Below are 24,134 nucleotides of genomic sequence, written 5' to 3' on the forward strand. Positions count from 1 at the left end.
TTAAATTTCTCTTGCAACAACGAGGTATTCATGAATAAAAAGTGACATAATAACTGGTTGATAAGTACCTGCTCGCTTGAAAGACACAAATGTGCATTTTTTTCCACGGACCTGTAATCGATTTCGAGTGCTGCGTATGGTCTTAACTAGACTATAGATGTATTGGACGATATCTGTGTATTATCTCCATTATTTTCACCACAATAAGGGAAGTTGATAAAATTGCGGTATTGAGATAAATGCTACTTTCCAATAGTATAAATAATAATCATTACGTTTTAACCATTTTATGATATATGTATATCTAAATAATTAAATGTGAAATATGTTATTATATTTATATGTGTATGTGTTGAAATTAATTAAAATATACGTGTAAAATTGTTATTAAATTAATATTAAGAAATAAATTTTACCACACTATATTAAGAATTAATATTATTTAATTAATTAATTATATAAATTTGTAACTTTTTGAAACACTATAACAAAGCACTATAACAATGTAATAAAATATGATTTTACATTATTATTTTATTCTACAGTATTTTGATAAAGACTAACAATGTAATTTAAATTGCATATTTAAATCCGCATATTATAATGCTTTTTAAACATAAAAAATTTTATCAGATATTTTATTTAGATACATTATCACTGTTAATTATTTATTATCATTAATTATCAGTAATATTGATTGTTGTATTTAAATAATTGTATTGCAGAATAATATTCATTAGTATAGCTTTTCTGAATTACTAGTTACATTGTTAATCCACTGATAACTCTAAATATATCGAGAATGATTTAAATTCATAATTTTGTAAAACTAAGTTTTTGCTGTAAGAAGGACGGACATGTAACTAGCTGATGTTTTTATTAACTGAAAAAGAAGTATCGAGTATTTGTAACATGCAAATAAATATATGCAGTGCTAAGTAAAAAATAAAATGTGATGCAATTACTATATTAAAATAATGTTAATGATTCAACCAAAAGATAAGAAAATAAGATAGGATATATCTTATAGGACACATTTACAAAAATCACATATATATATTATAACCATAATTTATATTTTTAACAACTTACGTTAGAAAATGTAGCCATCGTTATAGGAAACACTTTTCCAGCGGTGAGATAAGTCGGTTTGTTACTTCTACCCAATAAAAAAATTAAGTTTCTTGCATTTTTCGGCTCTAAAGAGTACCATTTGTAATTATATACTGCATGCTGAATTTGATCACACTGAAAGTCATAAAAAAATATTGTTTGTTATTACCTAGAATATAAATGTCAATACTTATATTTTATAATTCTTTATTTTATAGTTAACACATTTATGTAAATAACACATATTAATGATACAAATTTATCATGTGGAAACTTTGGAAAATCAGAAAAAGAAATCTCACATTAAATATTGAAAGATTTAACTTACTTGTGCTACTAGAATTTCTCCTACTACGCAATAGACGCACATGTGACCGAATGTGTTGATAATGAGGCTTATTTGGCATATCAAACGAGTAATCGACATATCGTTTCCCCGCTCTAATAACTGTATAATGTAAAAATTAAATAATGCAATCAAATGAGTGAAATATTTTTACTCACACTTACACTTATTATAAGAACTCCATAACAAGCAAAAAGTATACCAAAGTATAAAAATAGTACAAGGAGTATTATACTGAAAGTATCTTCTACAAGAGCGATGGCTCTACAAAATGACATGACATTTATTTTTTATCTAAATTGAGAAAGCATGTAAACATGTAGACCAATGGTCTCTTTATAATGTTGTTTTCACACGTAATGCGTGAGGTATATAAAATATTCTTTTACAACCTGACCAGCATTTAAAAATACATTTAAAAACTTATGTATACATATATAAGGCATTGAATACAATACCTAAATAATCGTATGTGATCTATCACACTGTTCTTCAACGCATCATGAAAATTAATGAATTTATCCAAGTGCGTGATCCGATTTTTAAGGATTTCTAATTGGCCACAGATATGGAATACCAGCAATCCGAGAAAATTATCGATACCGGTATAAGCAAAGATGGCCAAAAAAATGCAAATAATTTGTACAATAAACGTCAATTCGTATTGCGGCCTCTTTGTCACATCGTAATAAAAATAATACGTTTGTAATGGCAGCACTCTGCCTGGATCAGTGATATTCGTCAAATATCTCATCGATATCCCGCAGATAGGCAAAACAGCAACAAATACAAACGCGATGGTCATTGCGCCGTATGCGCAAGTGATAATAATACGCGCGGTTTGTGCTCTTCTGATCATCGCGCTTCGATCCTGCGCGCTCTTTAACTTTAACCAATCTTTTGCGACCATATTTAACACCCATATAACAGCTTTAAAAATGACAAAATTAATTAAATTTATAAATTTATAAAAAAAAAGATACTTATTGTGTATCATTTACAATTTAATAATCATTTATATATCAATATTCTTGAATAAGAATTTCTCTTAGATTTAAATAAAAAATTTCTTGCTTTATAAAAATTTTATTACTTCGTACGATTCCTACAATTTACAGTGTTTACCAGAGTCTTTGCAGGCAAAAATAATTATTTAAACTAATTACCTTTTTTCTTCCACCAGAAAATTACAATTCTAAGGGTGCAGGTGATAGCCGGTAGGGTAAATTGTAAATTATCCATCAGTAGCATAATATTTGAACGAATTCTTATCAATGAATGTATCGAAGGAATCAGGATACCGATTGTTAATGTCAAGGCAACAATTGGAGGTCGTAAATTATACATTAATTTCTCTTGAATGCTGTGCTCAGTTTTAGGCCAAAGTCCGATTAGTTTTAAACTGAAACGATTTAGCTTCACCGCCCATTCGAAATCTATCTGTTTCAAAAGATGTTGATAAAAGAGATCATCTTGAGAAAAGCTAATAATAACTACTTACATATTGCTACATTATGTTAAAAATGAATAATTTATAGGATAATTTATTTATTGATTTTTTATGGATAATTAAATACTTAAGAAAAAAAATATATAATATAGTTTAGATAAAACAAATGCATACGTTTTGATAATTAATTAATATGATATATAAAAAGAAAGAGGGAAAGAGAGAGAGAGAGAGAGAGAGAGAGAGAGAGAGAGAGAGATGTATGTAATGTTTTAGTGTTATCAGAATAGCAATACTAAATTTTATAAAAACAATAAAATGTGTGTATTTAATGCGATCTACACTTGCGCACACGCAAGTACATATACACATCACAGATATGAACAATATGAGTTTTATAGAGTTTCATAAGAAACGTCACATCGTATTTATCGACTGCAATAACAGTAGTAATAAGCACCTTGATATCCTAAACTCTTCGAAGTATCCATCTTGACGATCACCAAAAGACTAGTGCTTGCCTTGCCTTCATGAATCGAAATTACCTTCTATTCTGTGAAGTATACCTATAGCGCATGCGAAAAAAATTCTCAAAGTGCAAGACGCGATCAATTTATGAAGGGATACATTAAATATGCGAGACAACCCTCGTTTTCACTCAAGTTCTGAACTGTCTGCAAAAAGTACTTGTATAATATTATACATCCTCTTCACTCTTTTATAATCGATTGACGGCAGTTTCAATGTGTGCTACAATGTTGTAATACGATATACAACTACACATCTATCATATAATTCCATCTCAATAATCTGTCCGATAACTTATATCCCATTATATGTATGTTGTGGATGATACATTACACGATACATTATTTTATTGCAATAAATACTGATAAAGCAAGAAGTTCATTTTGAAACATTTTAAATATATTCTTCGATGTCATTTGTAGCATTTTATAGGATATATACATTTATGCAAGATTTTTTGTTAAAAAGGTATAAATAGTTAGGAAACATATATAAACTTTTAATTTAAAAAAAATTATGTATGTGTATATATTTTTTTCCATTTCTATATAATATTATTTAACTAATTGATTTTAATTAATAATACTAGTATATTAATACACAACAATTTTTTTACATTTTATTTTTTTACATTTTTTATATTTCAAAAATTTTTATAAATTTTCTAATTATTAAATTTTATTAAGTTAAAAAAAAGTGTAGAAAGCTAAATAAATATATCTTTCTTAACCTCTTGTTAATTTCTCGTCGTAAGCAAAAAAGACATATAACCAGCCGATGTTTTTATTACCTGAAAAATATTTAAGATTTGCATGAGATTAATCAAATTAAAAGTGTCATGCATTTCTAGCATGCATTAAAAAAACAATTGATAATTCCGCGTAAAAAATGTCACGGCAGCTTCAAGCATAATTAAACTTATAATAAGTTCGTTATATCTTACATTACAAAACAAGGATAAGGTCATAGGAAACACTTTTCCAGCAGTAAGATAAACTGGTTCACTAGCTTTGATCATAAAAATTATCATGTGTCTTGCTTTTTTCGGATCCAAAGAATACCATTTATAATTGCATATTGCATAATAAATTCCATCACACTTAAAAAAATCGCAAACAATTAAATGTTATGCATGCTAAACACGTATGTTATTATTATGTATTATTTTATATTTTTTTAAAATAAATGTTAAAAATACTTACTTGAGTCATTAGCATTTCGCCGACAGCGCAATAGAGACACATATGAAGGAGCACGGTGATGACAATGATGACAAGATATAACAGACGAGTAATCGGTATACCATTTCCTTCATCGAATAACTAATTAAACATAATTAGTGCATCATATGTGTCAATAAAAGACAAATTTTCTATTTTAATTTAGAAATTAATATTCATTTTTAACGTATAGCATTGCTTATTAAAGTATTGTGTATAATATGTAGCTAAAGTAATAAAAAAATTTAACGTCAGATACATATAATATTTATATTAAAAGATTAAGAATTTAGATTATTAAGAATAACAATTAATTATAGTAAAAAATAAATTAGATAGTCACATATATAATAATAGAGTGATGTATGGTTCTGTAATGACAAAAAAATTAAACAGAAGAAAGACTATAAGAATCAAAACGCGAATGTTAGGACGCAAAAAAAACTTTTTTATCGTTAATTAATATAATGTGGAAACGTTTCGGTCTAATTTTAGATCCTCCTACTCGAATCTCACGTAACCGGTGAGGTGAAATTAGATTGAAACGTTTCCACATTGTAATAATTGATAATAAATATTTTGCCTTCTGACATCCAAGCTTTGATTCTTCTAATTTTTCTTCTGTTTAGTCACAATTACATTCAAATTCTTTTAAATCACTTACACTAATTAGCAAAAATCCGTAAAACGCAAAAAGTATAGCAAAATATGAAAGTAATACGAGAAGTATTATATTGTATGCATCTTCGACAGCAAAGATCATCCTGCAATGTAAATTGACATATATCCGTACCGTATATTGTACCGTTAATTTAGCAACCATTATTATTAATATTAGCTGGTATTCATAAATTATTTATTATAAATTAGCAAACTTTAAAAATTTAGAAAAAAAACTATAATATTAAAAATATAATACCTGAGTAACCGAATATGATACATCACGACGTCTTTCAATGCGTCATGAAAGCTTTCGCATTCATGTAAATGCATAAGGCGATTCTTCAGAATATCCAGCTGAGCACAGATATGGAATGTTAGTAATCCAAGAAAAGTATCAATTCCTGTATAACATAACATAGCAATAAAGGTAGAAATAGCTTGAAAAATAAATGTTAACTCGTGCTGCGGCCTCTTTGTTACATCGTACAGATAATACGTTTGTAGAGGTAGTGGTCTGCCTGGATCTGTGATGTTTGGTGTCAATCTTATTGCCTTCCCAAAAATAGGCATACCAACAAACAATATGTACGCCATCCCCATTATGGAGTATATACATATAATAACTATACGTGCACGAAGCGCCCATCTAATCATCGTTTCTCTTTCATACGTTTGATTTTTTGACTTTTTCCAATCTTCCACCATCATATTTACAACTGGTATAAGAGCTTTAAAAATATTGAAAATGTTAATAGAGACAACAAATTTTCAAATATTATATTATAAAATAAAAAATACTTATATTATAAACTGTTAAGCGCTCATTAAATTGTTAAAAACTTTTTAATTAAAAAAAATCAAATATTTGATGTCACAATTTTTTTGCATAAAAAATACCGTAAACACATTTTTTGCAGCACTTTTTGACACAAAAAGTTTATTTGTATCTAAAACGTTTTATTTTACATGGCATATGCTCAATTGCTTCTTAATCAATTTGTCCATATTTTATATGAATCACGAATATCTTATGTTTCTAAATCTTACAAGACATTGTTTTACATCTACCTTGTTTTTTCCACCAAAATATTACAAGTCTTAGAATGCAGGTGATACCCGGTAAAGTGGTTTGTAAGTTATCTATTGCTAGTATAATATCCGAATGAATTCTAATCAATGAATGTAAGCAAGGAATTATAAAACCGGTTAACATCGTGATAAAAGCAACCAACACACGTAAATTGCATATTAACTTCTCTCGGAGATTATGTTCCGACTTAGGCCAGAGCCCAAGCAATTTCAAACTAATGCGATTCAGTTTTACTGCCCATTCGAAGTCTTCCTATAGAGATTTCGACAAGTCAAACTTTTGTAAAAAAAAAATGATTTAATTTACAATTTTAGGCTAATGTCGCATTTAGATTTGCACATTAATGTTTGTACTAAATCTAACAGTGATTATATGTTGAGAACAAAGTATCTTGAAATATGTAATTTGTTTTGTAAATTATGCAAGTTAAAATAATAATACATGTTATAATAATAAGAAATGCGTATTTCAGATTGTTTAAAGATTCAAAGCAGAAATAATTAGCTATATGCTACAAAAATAATATAGCATAAACTAAGACACTTTTATGCAGAACTAAATAATGAGAATACATTTTACACAACACAAGTACATGTAATGGTATCTACAACGATCGTAATGCTATGCACCTCTCCCGAATAATTTGAACTATCCATATCGAGTGTTAGCTATAGACTGACCGCTGCCTTTCCGCATGAATCGATGTTACCTTGTATTCAGCAAAAAACATCCATCACGCCTGCACAAAGTTCAAAAGTATGAGACGAACGATGAAGCATATTAAATAAGTGTTTGAAATGTTTCTCGCTTTTACGCAAACGTCTAAAAATGTGTCAAAAAAATTGCTTACTATCGTGTGAACGAACACTTGGTGGAAATAACACGCACATACGCATCTGTTATATTTCCACACAATAAAAACGCTTCACATGACATTAATAGATATACGACCGACAAGATCTGTGCAAGATATGTCGAACATAATTTTTCAATCAAGATAAATCCATTATAGAAGAATATTTTATTTAAACACACAAAATATTATATTTCTTAATTAAGTAGCAATTTGCTTAAGAAACATATAACATATTTCCTCATTAATTATTTTTATATTAAACATATAAAAAATAAAAATTTGCTACCGAAAGGCGACACATTAACAACAGAATATTTTAACATAAAGATATTTAATTCAATTTTTAATTTTTTCTATGCTTATTTTTATAGAAGCATATTATTTTTATGTTCTTTCAAAATCTTTTTCTCTTTTTTTTTATTTATATATACAATATATATTTTAAATTTTTATTATGTTTCTGATAGAAACACATGTACAAAATATCGTAATATAATATAATATAATATTTTAAGCAAAATGTATAGAAAAAATGTCTGGATTGCTGCAATAACACCAACACAACCTTAGTAGTTTTATATTATTGTACAATTTTTTTGCTTTATGCTACAATTTTTATATCTAAACAACAGCTTCTTTTAATTATTGCATAATATAATGTTAATACATTGTTTATACATAAATGCAACATTTCAATACTTACCTATTTTTTATAAATAGTTTAAACTGACATTCCAAATAAAACCGATATATAACCTGCAGATGTTTTCAGTAGCTGAAAGATGAAAATGTCATAGCAGTAATACTTGTAAAATAATTTATATCCAATATAAATGATTCATTCATTCAATAATATCTTTGTATAACGCACATTATACAATACAACTTATTGCAACATAAAATACAATACAAAAGGTTTGAACTTTTGATTACACATTAATGCCTTACGTTGGAAAATGTAGCCAATGTCATGGGAAACACTTTTCCCGCGGTAAGATAAACCGGTTTTCTGCTTTTAATTATTAAAGGGATCAAATTTTTGGCTTTATTTGATCCCAAAGTGTACCATTCCTGATTGTACACAGCATAATAAATTGTATCACACTTAAAAATATAAATACACTTAAAAAAATAAAAAATACTAATATGTTCGACTATTAATTATTATTTTTTATAATTAAAAGCTAAACTTACTTGCGCCATCAAAAACTCGCCGACAGCGCAAAAGAGGCACATATGAGCAAATAAATTAATAACATTGCTTACGAGATATATCAAGCGTACGATTGATACTTTATCCTCTTCTGTGATCAACTAATTCAATTATGATCATAACTATAAGTAAGTAAACTATATAAAAAGTTTTTACAATGATTCTCAAATACTCACGCTAATAATAACAAATCCATAAAATGCAAATAAAACAGCGAAACATAGAAATAATATAAGAAACAGCACATTGTACAAGTCATCCACAATAGTAATGGCTCTATAAAGTATAATATTTCACATATTATTTATATTAAAAATTAATTTAATATTTTGTATGTACTGATTTTTCCAAATTTATTTTTAAACACAAATTTAATAATTAAGATAGTTGAGATAGCAACAATTTTATTATAAATTAACATAGAAGAAATTAAAGGACAAAAGAATTAAATAGTATCGTAAATAATATAATATTTATAATAATAATAATAATAATTACACTATTAGTTATTCACTCATGCAAATCAAATAGAAAATGTAAGTTCATATTTATCTATTGTCTTTTTGGATAAAAAAATTCTTGTTCTAAATAAATTGTTACACATTTCATTATTGCAGAATAATTCTATTCAGAAAAAAACAAGAAAAATATTAGACGATACCTCAATAGTCGTGTGTGATCCATCACGCAATTCTTTAGATCGATATGAAAATTCATATACTTATCTAAATGCGTGAAACGATGTCGAAGGATATCCAATTGACCACAGATGTGGAACACTACTAATCCAAGAAAGTTATCGATTCCCGCGTAGCACAAAATAGCAAAAAAGAGAGTAATGGAATACGTAATATATGTCAGCTCATATTGCGGAGTTTTCATTACGTCATATATATAATAAGTTTGTATCGGTCCAGGCGTTGGTCTGCCTGGATCGGTAACATTCGTCAAGTATTTTATGGGAATTCCACAAATAGGCAGAATGACAACAAAAACATATGCCAATCCCATAAGACAGTATTCAATTGCAACGATTTTGCGTGCACTTTCGGCTCTTCTCATCATCACATTTCTCTCTTGCGCACTTTTCGATCTTAACCAATCCTCGACCATCATATTTATTATCGTTGCTGTAGCTTTAACAAAGTCAAAAGTGAAAACTTTATTAATAATGAGCAATAATGATAAAAATGTGCAAATAGTTTTGTTAAATGAATGTCACTGAACATCATTGAATCCCATTTAAACTGAAAATATATGATAACGCACCTTCTTTCTTCCACCAAAAAATCACAATTTTTATTGCGCAATTAAGAAGCGGCATGGTAAAATGCAAATTATCAACCACTAGCATAAGATTCGAGTGAGCCACAATCAGTGAATGTACACCAGGAATGATAATGCTGCATATTGTAGCAAGAAAAATGACCAACACACGTATATTACACATTAGCTTTTGTTGAAAATTTTGCTGAATCTTGGGCCACAGTCCCGTTAATTCCAAACTGACACGGTTCAACTTCACTGCTCGTTCGAAGTCTACCTATATAAAAGTTTAATAAAAATTGAAACTCTCACAGATAATTAGTTAATATACGGATTCACAGATAATCAAATAAATTTACAAAATGTCACAGCAACTAAGTACAGAAAATAAAATGTTTTATAATATTAAATAAATATTTTTACATTTTATTATAATTTAGTCATAATTCCATAGCAAAATAATAAAATGTTATAATAATAATTTATCTGCATGCATACATATGTTTACATTATATAAAGATAAATAATTAAATAATTTAAAAAATATTATTATATATAAGAAATTGAAAGTTATTATTAAATTCAAAAGAGAAGTTGTTGATATGTTAAAAAAATTTATATATAATTACTTAATAAAAGGTAACAAAAAATGCCTAATTTTTATTAAGAATAAAGAAAAAAGAAAAGAAAGAATTAAATGCCACTACACAGCGTGCCACATTTCATGTAAAAATATATTTTACATGAGATTATTCTATCGAAATGCGCGATGTATGACAATGATTACAGAAGTAAGCACCTCGATATCTCAAACTCTTCGAAGTATCCATGTCGACTGTCACTTAAAGACTGACGTCTACACCTTCTTTATGGCACGATGTCATCTTCTATTCAACAAAAAATATCTCTCGCGCATCCTCTAAATATAAGCTTAAAAACATTCAAAGAACAATTTGTAACAAAGTGTTTTAAATATTCTGCTGCACTGTGACATCCAGTTTTCGTTCCCTCGGCATAAAACATTGCAAAGTATTCGCGGATAAAAAATTTCACAACAGAGGGTCGAAAAACGGCGCATATGTACAGAGAATTATAGAAGCGTGAGAATATGACACCTGTCATATTCTCACGCTTCTATAATTCTCTGTAGCTTATAACTTTGCTGTATTCGGTAGTAGAAGATATATATCATTTGTCATATTTATAATAAGGCAAATATTTTGCAAGCTCTTAAACTCTTATATATTTGCTTTATTACATATAATAAATCAAATTTTATATTAGATTGTGATATAATTATTATATATATAATAAGATTGTTTTATGTCAAATAATAAGTATTGAATAAATGAATTTAATTTTAAATTTATAAAAAATATAAGTATGTAGATTATAATTTTTATTTTAATTTAATTTTAGATTTATCCTTACTTAATAAAATTCAAAGAAAAATTATTTTTTAATTATAAGTTTATTTACAAATAACACAACTACTTACACAGTTATTAAATTACTATATTTTATGAAGAATCGAAATAAGAAATCTATGAATATAAAAAAAATGTTGATTTATTTCCTTTCTTCATTATACTCTTGTCGTATGTAAAACAGAAATATAACCAACTGAAGTTTTTATTAACTGAAAATCATATTTTTGCAAATGAAACGATTAATACGTAAGTAATGTTGATATAGAAGATAAGGTTCAAGATTATTTATAGAAAAACAAATAAAATATACATTATTAAAATAATATGGTACAAGTTATTTTACAAGAAATTTCAATAAAGTACAAATGCTTTTAGTGGAAAGTTAAAATCAAATATTCAAATATCTTACACTGCAGAATGTAGCCATTGTCATAGGAAATATTTTTCCAGCGGTGAGATAAACTGGTTTATTGCCTCTTATTAAGAAAATCAACAAGTCTTTTGTAATTTTTGGATCCATAGAGTACCATTTATTATTATATCCCGCATAATATACTTCATTACACTTCAAAATATGTTTGAATATTAAATATTATTATATATTTTTTTACAAGAAAACAGAAATTAAACATAAATTATTCATTCACATATTCATATAAATTATAAATTGATATATAATTATATTAATAATTATAAAAAATAATTATATTATTTGTGTAAAATATAAATAGTTTATTAAAGCAGAATAAATGATTACTTTCTATCTTTTGCAATATTACTACATAGGAAATCTTTATGAAAAATTTTCTACATTTTACAATATATTGCGGAGCAATTTATATTTTTACAGTTTCAAAAGCTAATGTTAAATTTTTATAATATTTTTATAATATTAGACTTATAAACAAATTAAGAACAATTTTTAATATATCTCTCTTTAAAGATTAAATTAAAAATTAATACGTTGATAAAATAAATTATTTGCATATAATTTAAATGTTTAAATTTATTAAAATGTCATCAAATAAATTTTAATTTAATAAATTATATATTAATTTGCAGTATTCATTGCATAAAATACCATTTACATACCAATATAATAAAAAATTAAAATGTTAAAAAATTAAAAGTAGAAAAATAAAACTTACTTGGCCTACCAAAAGTTCACCAAGAGCACAGTATAAACACATATGCACAATAGCATTTACAATACAAGCGAAAAAATATATTAAATGAATAATCGACATATCATTTCCCTTGTCGAATAACTAATCATTAAAACATGTAAAAACATACAATTATCATAGTTTTAATTTTGTAGTAAAATATTATGTAAATAAAAGATATGGAAAAACTTACACACTATTTTTATTCAAAGACACACAATACGTACATTTATTATTTCTTTAATGTTAAATATTAACTTGCATAAATAAATTTTTCTATAAATACTTACGTTTGTTTAAATACTTACGTTAATAATTCGAAATCCACAGAAAGCGAAGTATAGAGCAAAGTATAAAAATAGTGCGAGAAGCGTTATATTATATGTATCTTCAATAATGGCAATTGTTCTGTAAAATAGGATATTATGTCTGTTGCATATATTAGATAGCAACATTACACACACACACACACATATATATATATATATATATATATATATATATATATATATATATAAAATTATACACATATTTATAAATATAAGACCTAAGTAAGCGCATATGCTTTGCCACACAGCACTTTAGCGCGTCGTAGGTATTTATATATTTATCCAAATATGAGAGACGTCTATTTAGTATGTTTAGTTGGCCTGATATATGAAATACAAGCAGACTCAGAAAATTATCTATTCCAGTATAAGACATTATTGCTAGCACAATATAAACGGCTTGAACAATAAATGTTAACTCGTACTGCGGTCTTTTTGTCACATCGTAAATATAATAGGTCTGTATGGGCATGGGTCTTCCAGGATCAGTAATGTTAGGTGTCAGTCTCATTGAGAAGCCAAAAATAGGTAGAACAATAATAAAAATGCAAGCAAATCCCATTAAACAAAATGCACATGTAATAATTATACGTGCATTCTGTGCTTTTTTAATCATCATACTTCTTTCTTCCGCTTTTTTTGTCTTTATCCAATCTTCCGCGATCATATTCACAACCCACACAATAGCTTTAAAAACGTCAATATTAAGTGTTTTAATATACACAATAATGCTGATAAATTATGATAAGAATTACATCAATTTAATACTAAACAGTAAAAAAATTTAAAAGAACTAAACTGATTTATGCTTTTACGTATATAATTACCTAAATTTATTTATAACTTAGAATTTCTATAAATAATTACGTCTACCTTCTTTTTTCCACCAGAAAATTATAATTCTTATCGAACAACTAATGCCCGGCAAAGTAAATTGCAAATTATCCATCATTAGCATGGCGTTATGGTGAATTCTTATCAAAGAATGTATTGCAGGAAACAGGATGAAAAATGTTAGACCTACAAAAACGGAGAGCGTCCGTAAATTGTTCATTAATTTCTGTCGAGAATTTTGCACGGTCTTAGGCCAGAGTCCAATTAATTCCAAAGCAATGCGATTGAGTTTCACCGCCCATTCAAAGTCTACCTGCAGAAATCTTAATAAGTTAATCAAATGCATCACTAAGTCACTAAACATACACAAATGCATTCGCGTATAATTAGCGCACATATAAAATTTTTAACAAAAAATGGGTTAAATATTATAATTGAAAACTATTGCTTCTCATTTATTAAAAAAATTTGAATATTAATTAAATATAATTAATAGGATAATCATACAAAAATTATAAGTATTTAGTTGCCATAATTAGATACGATAAAGTTAAATCGTTATCGTTATATATCAACCACTCTTTATACGTAAAAGTATATAACACAAAAATTAGAAATGTTTGATGGTAATAATAAGAAAAAAATAAAACATAATTAAATGCAAATAACTGTACAGTACACATATTTTAAATATAAATATAAAATTAGTTTTTCAAATGCAGTAACAATGATTATAGCGCGATAAGCACCTCGATATCCGGCATATTTAGAACCATTCATGTTGACTGTCACTTCGATACTGGCGTCTACTCTTTTTTCATGTCCCGACGTAACCTTCTATTCAACGAGAAACATTTCTCGCGTACGCTCTAAAACAAGTTCGTAAAAGTGTCGGACGAGCAACTTATGACAAAAAAATGTTTTAAATATTCTTCACCGATCCTCGTTTGCGTACAGAACATTGCACAAAGTAGTTACGACAAAAAATTTTTACAAAAAATTACGACAGTAAAGGAGAGAAAGGGTGAAAAACGGCGCGAGAATATACATCCGTTATGTTCTCACGCTTACCATTCGCAATTTTTACTTTCATTATAGTTAGTAACGAACTGTGCGGGATCCATTAGGCGTTTAATACAGTATCTAAATATTTTAGAACACGTCTGAATATCTTGGAATCATTTAATTGTAAAGTGCAAATCTAATAAAATAATTTTTAATAATAATATCTCATATACTTAATGTTAAATTAATACTTATACTAATAATAAATAATTTAATTTGCTTTTAAGATTTTAGGTTCGTAAAACATATGAATTTTTGGGAATTATAATTCAGACTTGACTTTAATTTTAGACTAATAATACAACTGACTTATAAAGTTAACTCTACAGAATATCATTCATTATTACACGCCGCGTTATATATTTTTTAAGATTTGAGAGTTTATCACAAAAATAAGTCTTTCTGAATTGCGATTGGACTTGAATTTAATTCCAGGTACATTTGCTTTATAAAATTTACAACCTTTAATTGAATCATGTAGTAAGTTTTACAATTTTCTTCCATATAATACAAGTATTTAAATTATTTTGTTAAAAATTGCATAGTATAAGAAAAATGTAGTTTTATATCCTTGTTGTATTAATTTCTCGTTGTATGCAAAACCGATATGTAACCGGCTGATGTTTTTATTAGCTAGAAATCATATTTTTAGTAAAAACATGAATTATTATAATAATGTGATATAAATGCAAACAATTTTTTATAAAATAATAAGCATAAATGATTTTAGTGTAAAACTGTAATCAATTATGAAAACATCTTACACCACAAAAAGTAGCCATTGTCATGGGGAATATTTTTCCAGCAGTAAGATAGATCGGTTTTGTGCCTCTTATCAGTAGAGACATCAAATCTTTTGCCATTTTAGAATCCATAGAGTACCATTCATTACTGTACGCCGCGTAATATATTTCATTGCACTTTAAAGTATTAAGAATATGTTTAAGTATTACTTATTATATTTTACTTTTTTTTTTCTCACACACACACTACACTATGGAAATTAGCCATATATTGCTGAATAATTAAGTAATTTATTTATATTATAAAACAATGTTTAAAATAATTAATAATAATTGATTAATTTTTAATTATATAAATTATTCAAACAATTTATTAAAAAATGCAAATAATTCGAAATTTCTATATTCTTACGAAACAGATATAAATCAAATACACATCAGGATTTTCTTATATTTTACATTCTATTTGGAAATAATTTGTATTTTTATAATTCTCACAAGTTGTGCATAAATTGTGTAATTGTAATAAGTAATTTATGCAACTTAAATTACATTTTGAATAACACATAATTTGCATGATTTTTATAGTTAATCAAAAGCATGTAATGAAACTTACTTGGGCCACCAAAATTTCACCGAGAGCGCAATATAAACACATATGCACAAAGACATTGAAAATGTTAGATACGAGGTATATCAGTTGAGTGATCGACATATCATTTTCTCCATCAAACAGCTATTTCGTTCATAAAATGGGTTAAAAATTTTATAGTGATTTAAGTATTTATAACAAAATATTATGTATATATATAATATTCTAATCTTAAGATTATATGCGTACATACAATATAATAAAAAAAGTAAATTATTAAAATAAGCAATATTTTTTAGAAATGTAGTATACATCTTAATTATTTATCTATTATTAAGAACAATTAATATATATGACTATTATTTTTGCATTGATAAAAATCAACTTACGCAAAAAAGTTCTTGGGCAAACTGTGGACACTTACGTTAATAATCCGGAAACCATAGAACGCGAAGAGTATTGCAAAGTATACAAATAATGCGAGAAGCGTTATATTATAGGCATCTTCAATAACGGCAATGTTCCTGCAAAATAAAGCATTTCGTGTATTGCATATGTTCGATTAACAACCAACATATTTTATTAAATTATACATATATTTCATTTAAATGTAAAACCTAAGCAAAGAAATATGCTTCGTTACGCAGTCTCTTAGCATAGCTTGGGAATTTATGTATTTATCCAAACGTGTTAAACGGCCGTTCAGTATGTCCAATTGACCGCATATATGAAATACAAGCAGTCCGAGAAAATTATCTATTCCAGCATAAGCTGTCATAGCGAGCATGACATAGATAGCTTGCATGAAAAATGTCAACTCGTAATGTGGTCTTTTCGTTACATTATAAATATAATAAGTTTGTAGAGGCATTGGTCTGCCTGGATCAGTAATGTTGGTTATTAATCTCATAGACATTCCAAAGATGGGTAAACCGATAATAAAGCAGCACGCAATTATCATTAGACAAAATCCGCATGTGATAATTATGCGTGCATTTTTCGCCTTTCTGATCATCACGCTTCTCTCTTGCACATTTTTAGTCTGTATCCAATCATCCGCCATCATATTAACGACAGGTATAATAGCTTCAAGAGTAGTAATATTGAATATTTTAACAATTTAATATTGAACACTGTTAATAATATTACTAATTGCAATAAAGGTTATGTCAAGATTAAAGAAACGTTTTAAGGAAGCGCAAATAATTTTTTCCTTCTCGAATTTGTAACACAAAGTAATTGTAAATTGATTATTTTAATGGGATTTTTCGTATTATTTATATGAATTGGGTATATTATTCAAATTTTATATGTTATAAATCATATATAACACTTTGTATATTTTATACTTTACGATAAATGATTATGTCTACCTTCTTTTTTCCACCAAAAAATCGCGATTCTTATTGAGGAGCTTATAGCCGGTAGGGTAAGTTGTAAATTATCCATCATTAATATGGTATCATCACGAATTCTTATCAGGGAATGGACAGCGGGAATTATAACACCAAATATTAACCCTACGAAAACGAGGAGCACCCGTAAATTGCACAGTAACTTTTGTCGAGAATTTCTTGCGGTTTTAGGCCAGAGTCCAAGTAAATCTAATGCGATGCGATTGAGTTTCACTGCCCATTCGAAGTCTACCTGCAGAAATCTTAATAAGTCGAAGCTCGTGAAAAGCATTACAGTTTCTCAAAATGAACACAAGTATACCCGCAATTGCTAACGTAAAAAGTATTATATTTAACTAAATGTATAAAGTAGTATATTTGAAGAGCATGGTTGTTTATTAATTGTTCTCTATAAAACTTCAGAAATTTGTTAAAAAATAATACATGGCAGAGCGATAAAAATCACAAACACATAGTTAAAGCTGATGCGTCGCGTTATACGTTGATAATTAAAATAATATTGTATGAGACAATAATGCAAAATTATTGGTAATAAGAAGAGAGAAACAAATTAAACATAATTAAATGCAAATACTTGCGCACACTTATCCTAAATATAAATATAATTCAGCTCATTCTTTTCAAACGCAATAACGATCACAGCGATAAGCACCTCGGTATTCAACATATTTAGAAATATCCATGTCGACTGTCACATAAAGACTGACGTCTGCTCCTTTTTCATGTCTCGAAGTTACCTCCTATTCAGTAAAATATAATTTGTCGCGCATGCTCTAAATACAAGTTCGTAAAAGTGCCGAACGATCACAACTTGCAACAAAGTGTTTTAAATATTCTACAGCAACCCTTGTTTCAAGTTTTCACCATAAAACATCGCAGAAACTGTTCTCGAAGAAAAATTTTTGTAATGATAGGTCAGTGAAAAAGGGTGCGAGTGTATATCCATTACATTCACATTGGTATCTTATAACTTTACTATAGTTAGCAACACGCTATATAGAGTCTATCAAGCATCTATATATACAATACCTACACTTCGTACAACATATCTGAAAATTTCGGAGTTGTTTTATTGTACAATAAAAATGTAATAAAAAGATTTTTCAATATTTTAAATAAATATTCAATACAAGTTGATTAATACTAATAATAAATGACGGGATTTGGATGTACATATGGCTTTAGTTTAAAAGATGTAGGTCTTTGATAATAGATAACAATTTAAGTTTGAATTTAATATCAAATTGTTACATCAACTTTATAAAATTTTCAATAGCGTTACATCAAATCGTACAGCAAGTTTTACAATTCATTTGTAAATGATTTATGTTTATACTTACGCGATTTTTAAACTAATTTATCTGTCAAAAATTACACGATACCAAAAAAATGTAGATTCTTTTGTTAACTTCTCGTTGTATGCAGAACGGATATGTAATTGGCTGATGTTTTTACTAGCTGGAAAACAAAAGTTTTATTAATAATATAGTTAATAATATAAACTAAATAGAAATAAGTGAAATTGAAAATTTTTATTATACATATAAATTATTTCAGTGTAAAATAATAATCAAATATTAAAACATCTTACACCACAAAAAGTAGCCATTGTCATGGGAAATATTTTTCCAGCGGTTAGATAGACCGGTTTAGTGCTTCTTATCAGAAGAAGCAACAAGTCTTTTGCAATTTTTGGATCCACTGAAAACCATTCATTATCATACGCCGCAGAATATATCCCATTACACTTAAAAATATTAAAGACATATTTAGTATTAAATATTGTATTTTTATTATTTTATTTCTCATAATAAAATAATAATTAACTTTCAATTACCGATTAATTAATTTATATAAATTATAGTACATTTATTAACAAATATTTATTTATGCATAGTGTAAAATCTTTTTTATTTTTTTTTATTAGTTAAACAAGAAACACGTAATAAAACTCACTTGGGCTATTAAAATCTCGCCTAGAGTGCAATATAAGCACATATGCGCAAAGATATTGAAAACGTTAGATAAGAAAAATACCAAATGAGTAATCGACAGATCATTTTCGTCGTCGAATAGCTAATAATAAATTCACAAAATGTATAAACGACATATTGTACTATTTCCTCAAATTCTAATTTTTGCAACAAGTATAGTAGGTTTCTTCCAGGATATGACAGATAATTTATTGTTAAAAACCGACTTATGTAAATTATTATTGCTAAGTAAAAATTCTTATTTCAATTCTTAGATACTTACATTCATTATTCGAAAACCATAGAAAGAAAACAGTATTGCAAAATATATAAATAATGCGAGAAACGTTATATTATACGTATCTTCAATAACACTAATAGCTCTAAAATTATTATTTTATGCATTAGGTACACTTTTGGTAAAAAAAACTAACCACATATCTCAAATAAATCATATACATATGTCGTATTGATATCAATCTGAGTAAACGTATGTTTTGCTATGCAGCTCTTCAGCATATCTTGAGAATTTATATATGTATCTAAATGTCTCAAACGATTATTAAGAATGTCCAATTGGCTGCATATATGAAACACTAGTAAACCAAGAAAATTATCTACTCCAGTATACGACATCATAGCGAGTATAATGTAAATGGCTTGAACGATAAATGTCAACTCGTATTGCGGCATTTTCGTTATATCATAAATATAATAGGTTTCCATTAGCATTGGTCAACCTGGGTCTGTAATGTTGTTATTTGTCACTCTCATTGATAATCCAAACCCTGGTAAAAAAGAAGATAAAAATGATAAAAAAGAAGAACGCCACTCCCATTAGGCAGTATGCGCATGTAATAATTATACGTGGAATTTGTGCCCTTTTGATCATCATGTTTCAATCTTGTTCACTTTTCGAATTTATCCAATCTTCCGCGACCATATTTATGATGACACCTGTCATATTCTCACGCTTCTATAATTCTTTGTAGTTTATAACTCTGCTGTATTCGGTAGTAGAAGATATATATCATTTGTCATATTTATAATAAAGCAAATATTTTGTAAGCTCTTAAACTCTTATATATTTGCTTTATTACATATAATAATTCAAATTTTATATTAGATTGTAATATAATTGTTGTTTGTATATATATAATAAGATTGTTTTATGTAACACTCAAATAATAAGTATTGAATAGATAAATATAATTTTAAATTTATAAAAATATAAGTATGTAGATTATAATTTTTATTTTAATTTAATTTTAGATTAATCCTAACTTAATAATATTCAAAGAAAAGTTATTTTTTAATTATAAGTTTATTTTCAAATAACACAACTACTTACACAGTTATTAAATTACTATATTTTATAAGGAATCGAAATAAGAAATCTATGAATATAAAAAAAATGTTGATTTATTTCCTTTCTTCATTATACTCTTGTCGTATGTAAAACAGAAATATAACCAACTGAAGTTTTTATTAACTGAAAATCATATTTTTGCAAATGAAACGATTAATACGTAAGTAATGTTGATATATAAGATAAGGTTCAAGAGATTATTTATAAAAAAACAAAAAAAAATATACATTATTAAAATAATATGGTACAAGTTATTTTACAAAAATTTTCAATAAAGTACAAATGCTTTTAGTGGAAAGTTAAAATCAAATATTCAAATATCTTACACTGCAGAATGTAGCCATTGTCATAGGAAATATTTTTCCAGCGGTGAGATAAACTGGTTTATTGCCTCTTATTAAGAAAATCAACAAGTCTTTTGTAATTTTTGGATCCATAGAGTACCATTTAACATTATATCCCGCATAATATACTTCATTACACTTCAAAATATGTTTGAATATTAAATATTTATATATATTTTTTTACAAGAAAACAGAAATTGAACATAAATTATTTATTCACATATTCATATAAATTATAAATTAATTTATAATTATATTAATAATTATAAAAAATAATTATATTATTTGTGTAAAATATAAATAGTTTATTAAAGCAGAATAAATGATTACTTTCTATCTTTTGCAATATTACTACATAGAAAATCTTTATGAAAAATTTTCTACAATTTACAATATATTGCGGAGAAATTTATATTTTTACAGTTTCAAAAGCTAATGTTAAATTTTTATAATATTAGACTTATAAACAAATTAAGAACAATTTTTAATATATCTCTCTTTAAAGATTGAATTAAAAATTAATACGTTGATAAAATATTTTATTTGCATATAATTTAAATGTTTAAATTTATTAAAATGTAATCAAATAAATTTTAATTTAATAAATTATATATTAATTTGCAGTGTTCATTGCATAAAATACCATTTACATACCAATATAATAAAAAATTAAAATGTTAAAAAATTAAAAGTAGAAAAATAAAACTTACTTGGCCTACCAAAATTTCACCAAGAGCACAGTATAAACACATATGCACAATAGCATTTACAATACAAGCGAAAAAATATACTAAATGAATAATCGACATATCATTTCCCTCGTCGAATAACTAATCATTAGAATATGTAAAAACATTCAATTATCATAGTTTTAAGCATACAATTATCATAGTTTTAATTTTGTAGTAAAATATTATGTAAATAAAAGATATGGAAAAACTTACACACTATTTTTATTCAAAGACACACAATACATACATTTATTATTTCTTTAGTGTTAAATATTAACTTGCATAAATAAATTTTTCTATAAATACTTACGTTTGTTTATATACTTACGTTAATAATCCGAAATCCAAAAAAAGCGAAGAATAGAGCAAAGTATACAAATAATGCGAGAAGCGTTATATTATAGGCATCTTCAATAACGGCAATGTTCCTGCAAAATAAAGCATTTCGTGTATTGCATATGTTCAATTAACCAACATATTTTATTAAATTATACATATATTCCATTTAAATATGAAACCTAAGCAAAGAAATATGCTTCGTTACGCAGTCTCTTAGCATAGCTTGAGAATTTATGTATTTATCCAAACGTGTTAAACGGCCGTTCAGTATGTCCAATTGACCGCATATATGAAATACAAACAGTCCGAGAAAATTATCTATTCCAGCATAAGCTGTCATAGCGAGCATGACATAGATAGCTTGCATGAAAAATGTCAACTCGTAATGTGGTGTTTTCGTTACATTATAAATATAATAAGTTTGTAGAGGCATTGGTCTGCCTGGATCAGTAAAGTTGGTTATTAATCTCATAGACATTCCAAAAATGGGTAAACCGATAATAAAGCAGAAAGCAATTATCATTAGACAAAATCCGCATGTGATAATTATGCGTGGAATTTTCGCCTTTCTGATCATCATGCTTCTCTCCTGCACATTTTTAGTCTGCATCCAATCATCCGCCATCATATTAACGACAGGTATAATAGCTTCAAGAGTAGTAATATTGAATATTTTAACAATTTAATATTGAACACTGTTAATAATATTACTAATTGCAATAAAGGTTATGTCAAGATTAAAGAAACGTTTTAAGAAAGCGCAAATAATTTTTTCTTTCTCGAATTTGTAACACAAAGTAATTGTAAATTGATCATTTTAATGGGATTTCTCATATTATTTATTTGAATTGGGTATATTATTCATATTTTATATGTTATAAATCATATATACTTTGTATATTTTATACTTTACGATAAATGATTATGTCTACCTTCTTTTTTCCACCAAAAAATCGCGATTCTTATTGAGGAGCTTATAACCGGAAGGGTAAGTTGTAAATTATCCATCATTAGTATGGTATCATCATGAATTCTTATCAGGGAATGGACAGCGGGAATTATAACACCAAATATTAACCCTACGAAAACGAGGAGCACCCGTAAATTGCACAGTAACTTTTGTCGAGGATTTCTTGCGGTTTTAGGCCAGAGTCCAAGTAAATCTAATGCGATGCGATTGAGTTTCACTGCCCATTCGAAGTCTACCTGCAGAAATCTTAATAAGTCGAAGCTCGTGAAAAGCATTACAGTTTCTCAAAATGAACACAAGTATACCCGCAGTTGCTAACGTAAAAAGTATTATATTTAACTAAATGTATAAAGTAGTATATTTGAAGAGCATGGTTGTTTATTAATTGTTCTCTATAAAACTTCAGAAATTTGTTAAAAAATAATACATGGCAGAGCGATAAAAATCACAAACACATAGTTAAAGCTGATGCGTCGCGTTATACGTTGATAATTAAAATAATACTGTATGAGACAATAATGCAAAATTATTGGTAATAAGAAGAGAGAAAAAAATTAAACATAATTAAATGCAAATACTTGCGCACACACATCCTAAATATAAATATAATTCAGCTCATTCTTTTCAAACGCAATAACGATCACAGCGATAAGCACCTCGGTATTCAACATATTTAGAAATATCCATGTTGACTGTCACATAAAGACTGACGTCTGCTCCTTTTTCATGTCTCGAAGTTACCTCCTATTCAGTAAAATATAATTTGTCGCGCATGCTCTAAATACAAGTTCGTAAAAGTGCCGAACGATCACAACTTGCAACAAAGTGTTTTAAATATTCTACAGCAACCCTTGTTTCAAGTTTCCACCATAAAACATCGCAAAAACTGTTCTCGAAGAAAAATTTTTGTAATGATAGGTCAGTGAAAAAGGGTGCGAGTGTATATCCATTACATTCACATTTGTATCTTATAACTTTACTATAGTTAGCAACACGCTATATAGAGTCTATCAAGCATCTATATATACAATACCTACACTTCGTACAACATATCTGAAAATTTCGGAGTTGTTTTATTGTACAATAAAA

At 27.0% G+C, this 24,134-nt stretch overlaps 6 protein-coding genes and 1 long non-coding RNA gene across 13 annotated transcripts; all 7 read right to left on the reverse strand.

Annotated features, from left to right (window-relative positions):
• Positions 1 to 123: 123 nt before the first annotated feature.
• LOC136997919 (odorant receptor 13a-like) lies at positions 124 to 3,400 on the reverse strand. Its single transcript, XM_067349333.1, has 7 exons — positions 3,370 to 3,400; positions 2,626 to 2,952; positions 1,918 to 2,389; positions 1,624 to 1,723; positions 1,442 to 1,561; positions 1,093 to 1,248; positions 124 to 883 (listed from the first exon to the last, which is right to left on the reverse strand). The coding sequence occupies exons 1-7, from the start codon at positions 3,398 to 3,400 to the stop codon at positions 830 to 832; spliced, it is 1,260 nt and encodes a 419-aa protein (XP_067205434.1). The 3' UTR covers positions 124 to 829.
• Positions 3,401 to 3,955: 555 nt separating this feature from the next.
• Positions 3,956 to 7,081, reverse strand: LOC105671168 (odorant receptor 13a-like). The gene is made up of 7 exons (XM_012365104.2): positions 7,040 to 7,081; positions 6,389 to 6,662; positions 5,577 to 6,048; positions 5,322 to 5,421; positions 4,640 to 4,759; positions 4,381 to 4,536; positions 3,956 to 4,227 (listed from the first exon to the last, which is right to left on the reverse strand). The coding sequence occupies exons 1-7, from the start codon at positions 7,064 to 7,066 to the stop codon at positions 4,174 to 4,176; spliced, it is 1,203 nt and encodes a 400-aa protein (XP_012220527.2). The 5' UTR covers positions 7,067 to 7,081; the 3' UTR covers positions 3,956 to 4,173.
• A 44-nt stretch (positions 7,082 to 7,125) lies between these two features.
• LOC105671155 (odorant receptor 43a-like) lies at positions 7,126 to 10,988 on the reverse strand. 2 transcript variants are annotated; one of them, XM_012365090.2, is made up of 7 exons: positions 10,545 to 10,988; positions 9,749 to 10,018; positions 9,141 to 9,615; positions 8,656 to 8,755; positions 8,461 to 8,580; positions 8,215 to 8,370; positions 7,126 to 8,041 (listed from the first exon to the last, which is right to left on the reverse strand). In XM_012365090.2, exons 1-7 carry the CDS (start codon positions 10,573 to 10,575, stop codon positions 7,988 to 7,990), a joined length of 1,206 nt encoding a protein of 401 aa, XP_012220513.2. In that variant the 5' UTR covers positions 10,576 to 10,988; the 3' UTR covers positions 7,126 to 7,987. The 2 variants fall into 2 exon arrangements, with proteins under 2 accessions (XP_012220513.2, XP_067205189.1); XM_067349088.1 differs by having other exon boundaries at positions 8,215 to 8,388.
• Positions 10,989 to 11,197: 209 nt separating this feature from the next.
• On the reverse strand, positions 11,198 to 14,454 carry LOC136997791 (odorant receptor 9a-like). Of its 5 annotated transcripts, none has more exons than XM_067349090.1 (7): positions 14,254 to 14,454; positions 13,544 to 13,813; positions 12,889 to 13,357; positions 12,650 to 12,770; positions 12,324 to 12,443; positions 11,585 to 11,740; positions 11,198 to 11,384 (listed from the first exon to the last, which is right to left on the reverse strand). In XM_067349090.1, the coding sequence occupies exons 1-7, from the start codon at positions 14,282 to 14,284 to the stop codon at positions 11,331 to 11,333; spliced, it is 1,221 nt and encodes a 406-aa protein (XP_067205191.1). In that variant the 5' UTR covers positions 14,285 to 14,454; the 3' UTR covers positions 11,198 to 11,330. The 5 variants fall into 5 exon arrangements, with proteins under 5 accessions (XP_067205191.1, XP_067205193.1, XP_067205190.1 ...); XM_067349092.1 differs by having other exon boundaries at positions 13,544 to 13,690; positions 14,254 to 14,453; XM_067349089.1 differs by having other exon boundaries at positions 13,544 to 13,817; positions 14,254 to 14,448.
• A 542-nt stretch (positions 14,455 to 14,996) lies between these two features.
• Positions 14,997 to 18,021, reverse strand: LOC105671154 (odorant receptor 13a-like). 2 transcript variants are annotated; one of them, XM_067349961.1, is made up of 7 exons: positions 17,972 to 18,021; positions 17,278 to 17,547; positions 16,522 to 16,990; positions 16,329 to 16,428; positions 15,929 to 16,048; positions 15,334 to 15,489; positions 14,998 to 15,202 (listed from the first exon to the last, which is right to left on the reverse strand). In XM_067349961.1, exons 1-7 carry the CDS (start codon positions 18,000 to 18,002, stop codon positions 15,149 to 15,151), a joined length of 1,200 nt encoding a protein of 399 aa, XP_067206062.1. In that variant the 5' UTR covers positions 18,003 to 18,021; the 3' UTR covers positions 14,998 to 15,148. The 2 variants fall into 2 exon arrangements, with proteins under 2 accessions (XP_067206061.1, XP_067206062.1); XM_067349960.1 differs by lacking the exon at positions 17,972 to 18,021 and having other exon boundaries at positions 14,997 to 15,202; positions 17,278 to 17,590.
• Positions 18,022 to 18,201: 180 nt separating this feature from the next.
• Positions 18,202 to 19,047, reverse strand: LOC136998063 (uncharacterized). The gene is made up of 2 exons (XR_010888630.1): positions 18,911 to 19,047; positions 18,202 to 18,777 (listed from the first exon to the last, which is right to left on the reverse strand). It is a non-coding gene; the product is annotated as an uncharacterized lncRNA (long non-coding RNA).
• A 1,567-nt stretch (positions 19,048 to 20,614) lies between these two features.
• Positions 20,615 to 23,764, reverse strand: LOC136998059 (odorant receptor 13a-like). The gene is made up of 7 exons (XM_067349971.1): positions 23,702 to 23,764; positions 23,008 to 23,277; positions 22,255 to 22,723; positions 22,065 to 22,164; positions 21,716 to 21,835; positions 20,988 to 21,143; positions 20,615 to 20,784 (listed from the first exon to the last, which is right to left on the reverse strand). Exons 1-7 carry the CDS (start codon positions 23,730 to 23,732, stop codon positions 20,731 to 20,733), a joined length of 1,200 nt encoding a protein of 399 aa, XP_067206072.1. The 5' UTR covers positions 23,733 to 23,764; the 3' UTR covers positions 20,615 to 20,730.
• Between the last annotated feature and the right edge of the window lie 370 nt (positions 23,765 to 24,134).

Source organism: Linepithema humile, chromosome 2 (assembly GCF_040581485.1).
Source record: "Linepithema humile isolate Giens D197 chromosome 2, Lhum_UNIL_v1.0, whole genome shotgun sequence".
In the NCBI taxonomy this organism is placed as follows: Eukaryota; Metazoa; Arthropoda; class Insecta; order Hymenoptera; family Formicidae; genus Linepithema; species Linepithema humile.